We start from the raw sequence: 7,210 nt of genomic DNA on the forward strand, positions 1-7,210 counted from the left end.
TTCGCGTAACTCAATCATCTCTTTCTACAAAGATAAAAAAAATTGTGTAATATATTTATATAAAATGTAAATAGTGGAGAAAATGTTATTAACTTATAGTGAATGTGTTGCATACATATTTTTCCTCAGCAATTTGGTTGATCCATCCATTTTTTTCTGTGTAGTGAGTTTTTTTGAATGTTTCAATCTCTCCAGCTTTAATAGACTTTGATTGTCCTTCATCTACATCCATTACCGGTGTAGACTTCTGAAATAATTAAGTGAAAAAAATTTTAAAACTTATACATAGTAATTTAAAATTAATTAGTAATAATAAATTATTTTTACCGTCTCATGTAAGTGTTGAGTAAATGATTTACTTCCACCCCTATGCATAAATTTTACTTTTGATCTATTTTTTGAGGCAGCCACAGACTTTTTCTGCAAAAAAAAAGTAATTGACATTAATAATTTTTTAAGAAAATTAAAAATTTATATGATGAAATAGACATTATGATACCTTCCACTCTTCGCTGGAGAAACATGCAGTGCACATCCATTTCCAGTCAGCTTCTTTTATCACCAAACCCGTAGGTCGATGCTCTAATGGATTTTTTCCTTCCTCGATCATTTTTTTATAATGTCGGTGACAATTATGACGATGATTGCTGTATGCATTTTTGCAATATTCATCACAAATTACCTCAAGATATGGATCTTTTGCAAAGTCCAATTTGAATACATCCTGCATAAGTTTTGAATAAATAAATATAAAATTACCTAATTAAAAAAAATATTGAAAAATGAATATATTAATAAATGTACCTGTATACGAGCATATACAGCTTTTTTTTCTGCAGGTGGAACTTTGCTCCAACCACTATATTGCAATGGAGCATGATGGCGTACATTTACGCCAACATTAGTTGTGAAATCAGAAGCATTATCACCATAAACTCGAAGCTCGCCCTTATTATAGGTAATAGTTAAATTAGTTATTTTGTCATTCTTCAGTTCACGGCTTAAGCGATCACCACGAGTAGGACCACGTACGTTCTTTTGTATTTCTATTTTTTGTAAGAAAAATATATAATTAATAAGTATTTATAAATGTATTTTTTTCCAAAATAAGAGTGATGATAAAATTTTGTACCTTTTGAAGATTGACGTTGTTCATCATGTAATGGAACTGTTGAAGGGTCATCAGTAGAAGGTGTCAAGGATTGCGGTGAATCTGATGGTGATTGAGTATCATTGTGTGCCCGTTTAGAGCTAAATCTTCTCGTACTACTCAAGGGTTGATCTGAAGTATCAGTGCGTCCCCGTTTTGAACTACCTTTTCTCGTACTACTTGACATAATAAAATCTGAAATGATAAATTATTAGTAGCTAATATTAAATTATCCCATTAACAAAATAAAGTTATTTACATACCCTTTATATTAATCACTTTCATCACAATGGCTTTCGTAATCCGAACAACTAAGTAGTGCTTCTTCATCAATATCATCAATGTTTAATTCGTGTTGAACTTGATTATTTTGATCTTTTGGGGAGTCAATCAATAACTCATCAGTTTCAACTTCATCAATATCTTTTCGAATAAGAACGTCATCCATGTTGTTTGAAGAATCCAATGTGAGATTAATGTTGTTTCGAGGAATCTTCTTGATATGCTTCACGATTCCGGACAACTCGTTCTCCATCATCAACTTCGTGCTCGATGGTATTTCCCAAATATGACGATGGTTTACCTTTTGCACCTCTTTCCAATTTTCTCCTTTTTTAATGTCATCTAAATAGAATACTGGATTAACTTGATTTGCAAGAAGAAACGGTTCGTCTTCAAACCAATATGAGCTAATATTTATACTAGTCATATGATATTCCGTATAGATTCTACGTGGACTCTCACTGGTGTTATACCAAGAACATTTGAACAATATCACCTTATTGAAATAGATGTAATGTACTTCCCATATTTCATCGATGACACCATAAAAATCACAAAGGTTCCCATTATATTCGCCTCAACTCGAATTCCATAATTTTGAGTGACTCGTTTTTCATCTCGAGTTTTTGTGTGATATCTAACACCATTAACCATACAACCAAGATACTTGCAAATTAAAAAATTAGGCTGAATTGCAATGGCATATAAATCATCTTGGGCTGTAGAATATGAGCATTCATTCATTCTTTTAACCTGAGATAATAATTTGTATAGTTAAAATGAGAATAAATATGCATATTCCATTTGAAAGATATACAAATTTACGAACTTACTTTATTTTCAAACCAAGATGGAAATTTTTTTTTCTGTGATTCGTCAATATCCAAAACACCTTTAGATTGTAAAAACAATCTGTGTTCTCTGATTCAAAGTAAGTAACTCTCAGATAAGAATTATTTTATTTACGACAACATAAATTTTTTAGGATATATTTAAGATGAATTAAAGAAAACTTACTCCAAATATGGCTCCAATTCAGGACAATTATTCAGAATGTACCAATGAACCATATTTCGTTCATCTTCACTTATTCTGATTGATGATTGTTTCCCAAATGGTCTAGTTGGTAAGTTGAATATGGATAATGTTGATTCTCTTCTTACTCCGACATCATCTGGATTTCGATCTCGACGATTGAAACGAGTTTCTATCCCATGAAGATACATAGAACAAAAATTTAATGCCTCACTAATTATATATCCTTTAGCAATGGAACCTTCAGGCCGAGCTTTGTTCTTTACATATTTTTTCAAATGACCCATTTCCCTATAAAAGGTTATATAATTAATATATACATTAGTGCATATTTTTAAAATTCATTATTTGTTAAGGTAACAAAAATTTTGTTACCTTTCAATTGAATACATCCATCGCATTTGGACAGGACCACCTAACTTGGCTTCCTTTGGCAAGTGGACCGCTAGATGAATCATCACATCGAAAAAGGCAGGGGGAAAATACTTTCCATCTTACAAAGTGTGAACACGATGCCTTCTTCCAAATCATTTAAGTCTTTCACATACAATGTCTTCGCACATAGTTTTTGAAAAAATAAGGATAATTCAGCAATTACACTCATCACTTTTTTTTTCAAGTATGGCTTTACACAAATAGGTAGCAATATCTGTAATAATATATGACAATCGTGACTTTTTAAACCAGTAATCTTCCCATCTTTCATAATTATATTTCGAGACAAGTTTGCTGCATATCCATCTGGAAATTTAACAGACTCCAAGAACTTACAAATAGTTTGTCGTTCCTTCATCGATAATGTATAACAAGCCGTAGGTTTCACCCACTTGTTCCCCCGTTTCTTCATTTGCAATTGCTTACGAATTTTCAAATCTTGTAAGTCAAGTCGTGCCTTATCGGTATCCTTACACTTGCCGTCGATGCTAAACATTGTTCCAACCACACTGTCACATATATTTTTCTCAATATGCATCACATCCAAATTATGCCTTAGTTTAAGTTTGGGCCAGTATGCTAACTCCCACAAAATACTTTTACGCCTCCAATTTGTTTTATTTTGATGGCCTGCATTCTTCATCTGATTCTGATCATCTTTTACAATATCAACATTTTTACCCGGCCTACATTTCCACATACCATCTAATTTAGTTAAAATTTCATCACTTGTTAACTCTTGAGGGGGATTTCGTGTTTCAATTGTACCATCGTATTCCTTATCATTGCGCCACTGATGTTCAACACACAAATATCGACGATGTCCCATGTAAGAGATCTTACCCCTAACTCGAAATGAAGATGTGTCATCCTCACAAACTGGACATGCCTTATACCCTTGAGTGCTATAGCCGATTACGTACCATATGCAGGGAAATCATTAATTGTCCATAACACAACAGCACGCATTGTAAAATATGTTTTATCAACAACATCAAAAGTTCTTACTCCTTTCTCCCATAATTCTTTTAGTTCTTCAATTAAGGGTTGTAAATAGACATCTATGTCCTTACCTGGAGCACGACGTCCAGGAATAAGTACTGCCATCATTAAGGATTCTCGTTTCATGCATATCCATGGTGGCATATTATATGGCATTAGTATTACTGGCCACATGCTGTATGAGTTTGATAAATCACCAAACGGATTAAACCCATCTGTTGCAAATCCCAACCTAATATTTCGAGGCTCTTTGGCAAAATCAGGATATTGCTTATCGAAATCTTTCCAAGCCTCTCGCATCCGCTTGGATGTCTAAGTACACCTTCGCATCCACACGTTTTTCTTTGTGCCACCTCATATCCGCCGCGTGTGTCTTGACATAAAAAGTCGTTGTAAACGGGGAGTTATTGGAAAATAATGCATCTTTTTATGTGGTATTTTTTTTCCTTTAGTTCCTTGGTACTCATATCTTTCATGACCACATATAGGACAATTTGTAGCATCTTTATTGTTTTTCCAGTACAAACAACAATCATCCTTACATACATCTATTGTTTCGCACTCTAAACCAAGACCACTCAATATTTTCTTAACCTCATAATAAGAATTTGGGATTTTGTTATCATCAGGAAATGCATCCTTAAGAAGCTCAAGAATCATGTCGAAGCCTTTAATACTCAAGCTAGTCAATACTTTTATATGCATTAGCTTAACCATGAAAGTCAAACTTGAAAACTTTGTACATCCAGGATACAATTCTTTTTCTACTTCATCAAATAAGTTATGGAAGTTTTTCCATTTCTCCTTATGACTTGAATCCTCAAAATTCTCAGAAGCATTATGTGTAGGAACTTCTTGAGCCAAGTCTTCAATTGCTGGGATCATATCATCATTGTCATCATGGTCAATGTCATTATTATTATCGCCAATATCACTGAAATCTTCGACATCAGTAGCATCATCATTATCATGATCACTTTCTTCTAAAATATCTTCCCCGTGATGTACCCAGTTAACATATCGAGTATAAAACCCTTTTACGTAGATATGACGCTCAATTGTCTGTAAGTCATGAAAGTATAAATTCATACACATAACACATGGGCACCGAATCTTATTCTCCTCATTCAGATGACTACTTGATAATCTAATGAATTTTTGCAATCCCTTATTGTACTTGGCAGACAATCTATTGTTATTAGAAATCGAACTCTTATCCATAGCTTGTTTATTCCTTTTCAGAGGTGTGAGGATGATGTGTTACACTAGAAAAAAAAATCCAAAGAAACAATATGACCAAATTAAAAAAAAAAACAATAAAAAAATAATATTACTGAATATTATTTTAAAAGTAATTATATTATAAAAAAAATTATATTTTTTTTATTCAAATATTAACTACTAACACTTTTTAATTTTTAATTAATAAAAAAAAAGAATTTTCACTAGAATTATTTTTTAAAAATATATAAATAAGTATTTTAAAAATATAAATTGGAAAAAAAAATTAAAAAAACTTAAGTCTTTTTAAAAATATAAATTGAAAAAATTATATTGTTGTTGTTTTGATATTATTTGGATATTATTTTCTACTTTTATGTAATTTTCGTATTTTTTCTATAAAAAAATCATAAAATTATAAAAAAAAAATCTTTAAATATAAAACTCTAAACTTTTTACAAAAAAAAAATAGTAATTTATATAATTATCCATTATCTTATTTTAATTGCTTGCAATAAAATTTCATTATTTATTTATTTTTGGACAAAAAAAATTAATTCTAATTCAATTAGAAAAAAAAAAAGAAATTATATTATTTATTTATTTATTTTAACAGGGGAAATCCCCAAACGAGAGCTTTCTCTGCAACTTTACTTTTTCTCTCTTACTTTCTCGTTCTCCAAACACCAAAACCCTAAATCCCCAAAATGACAACAATCAGTCTCCGCAAAGGTAACACCAGGCTTCCACCGGAGGTCAATCGAGTTCTCTACGTGAGAAATCTATCCGCTCATCTCTGACCAAGCCCAGAAGAGTCGACGACAACAGACGATTGAAGAAACATTTGAAGAGGCTCAATGCCCCCAAGCATTGGATGCTCGACAAGCTTGGTGGTGCTTTCGCTCCCAAACCATCATCTGGACCACACAAATCGAGGGAGTGCTTGCCCTTGATCCTCATTCTGAGGAACAGATTGAAGTATGCCCTCACATACCGTGAAGTTCAATCTATTCTGATGCAGCGACATGTCATGGTTGATGGCAAGGTCAGGACTGATAAGACCTACCCATCTGGTTTCATGGATGTTGTTTCCATCCCAAAAACCAATGAGAACTTCCGTCTTCTTTACGACACCAAGGGTCGGTTTCGCCTTCACTCAGTCAGGGACGACGAGGCTAAGTTCAAGCTCTGCAAGGTGAGGTCAGTTCAGTTTGGACAGAAGGGAATCCCCTACCTTAACACCTATGATGGACGAACCATCCGCTACCCTGACCCTCTAATCAAGGCTAATGACACCATCAAGTTGGATTTGGAGGCCAACAAGATCACTGATTTCATTAAGTTTGATGTGGGTAATGTTGTCATGGTGACTGGTGGCCGTAACAGAGGGCGTGTTGGTGTTATTAAGAACCGAGAAAAACATAAGGGTACCTTTGAGACCATCCACGTTCAGGATGCTCTTGGCCATGAGTTTGCTACCCGTCTTGGTAATGTGTTTACCATTGGTAAGGGAACAAAGCCTTGGATCTCTCTTCCCAAGGGCAAGGGTATCAAGTTGACTATCCTTGAAGAAGCTAAGAAGAGATTGGCAGCTCAAGCTGCTGCTACTGCTTGATTTTCACGGTAGCAATTACAGATTATTGTCTTTAAATTATAGTTCAATTAGGATAATTCTGTTTAGTTTTCATCTCAATTAAGGATTTTATGCTTTACATTTTTCATTATGGTTTTGGAAAGTAATTTTGCTGCTTGAATTTTGTTGAAGTTTGTATCAGAGAATTTTTATCGACTCACCCTCAGTTTTGCTAAAAGTAGGATTTGGATGTTGCCATAGTCAAAGCTACAAACCACGTTGAGTGCCCACCCAAAGAGAGACACCTCAGAAGTATGCCATTGTTATTCTAGATCCATTTTTTTCTTTCTCAATTTTGTTTAATTGGGTTTTGAGTTTGTAAAATTTTTGAGTTTTTTTTTTTTATGCAGAGATTTTGATAGCCACTTCTGCAATTCGTCCACGGGCTGATGTTGCTTATTGTATTCGTGCACTTTCCAGAAGATTGACCAAAACTCACAATTGGACGGTAT

At 33.4% G+C, this 7,210-nt stretch overlaps 3 protein-coding genes across 3 annotated transcripts; 1 reads left to right on the top strand and 2 right to left on the bottom strand.

Moving 5' to 3' along the window:
- Positions 1 to 444: 444 nt before the first annotated feature.
- LOC133031073 (uncharacterized) lies at positions 445 to 1,402 on the bottom strand. Its single transcript, XM_061104343.1, has 3 exons — positions 1,133 to 1,402; positions 805 to 1,046; positions 445 to 724 (listed from the first exon to the last, which is right to left on the bottom strand). Exons 1-3 carry the CDS (start codon positions 1,335 to 1,337, stop codon positions 491 to 493), a joined length of 681 nt encoding a protein of 226 aa, XP_060960326.1. The 5' UTR covers positions 1,338 to 1,402; the 3' UTR covers positions 445 to 490.
- Positions 1,403 to 4,258: 2,856 nt separating this feature from the next.
- On the bottom strand, positions 4,259 to 5,125 carry LOC133031208 (uncharacterized). The gene has a single exon (XM_061104650.1). It carries the CDS (start codon positions 5,123 to 5,125, stop codon positions 4,259 to 4,261), a length of 867 nt encoding a protein of 288 aa, XP_060960633.1.
- Positions 5,126 to 5,956: 831 nt separating this feature from the next.
- Positions 5,957 to 6,918, top strand: LOC115705750 (small ribosomal subunit protein eS4x-like). The gene has a single exon (XM_061105117.1). The coding sequence runs from the start codon at positions 6,000 to 6,002 to the stop codon at positions 6,738 to 6,740; it is 741 nt and encodes a 246-aa protein (XP_060961100.1). The 5' UTR covers positions 5,957 to 5,999; the 3' UTR covers positions 6,741 to 6,918.
- Positions 6,919 to 7,210: the final 292 nt, after the last annotated feature.

The sequence above is a fragment of the Cannabis sativa genome, chromosome 9 (assembly GCF_029168945.1).
Source record: "Cannabis sativa cultivar Pink pepper isolate KNU-18-1 chromosome 9, ASM2916894v1, whole genome shotgun sequence".
Classification (NCBI taxonomy): domain Eukaryota; kingdom Viridiplantae; phylum Streptophyta; class Magnoliopsida; order Rosales; family Cannabaceae; genus Cannabis; species Cannabis sativa.

Coding starts and splice junctions, on each gene's coding strand:
- LOC133031073 (XM_061104343.1), bottom strand. CDS start 1,337: ATGTCAAGTAGTACGAGAAAAGGTAGTTCAAAACGGGGACGCACTGAT. Junction 1,047..1,132: donor ACAACGTCAATCTTCAAAAG/GTACAAAATTTT, acceptor TACAAAAAATAG/AAATACAAAAGAACGTACGT. Junction 725..804: donor CTGTATATGCTCGTATACAG/GTACATTTATTA, acceptor AAACTTATGCAG/GATGTATTCAAATTGGACTT.
- LOC133031208 (XM_061104650.1), bottom strand. CDS start 5,125: ATGGATAAGAGTTCGATTTCTAATAACAATAGATTGTCTGCCAAGTAC.
- LOC115705750 (XM_061105117.1), top strand. CDS start 6,000: ATGCTCGACAAGCTTGGTGGTGCTTTCGCTCCCAAACCATCATCTGGA.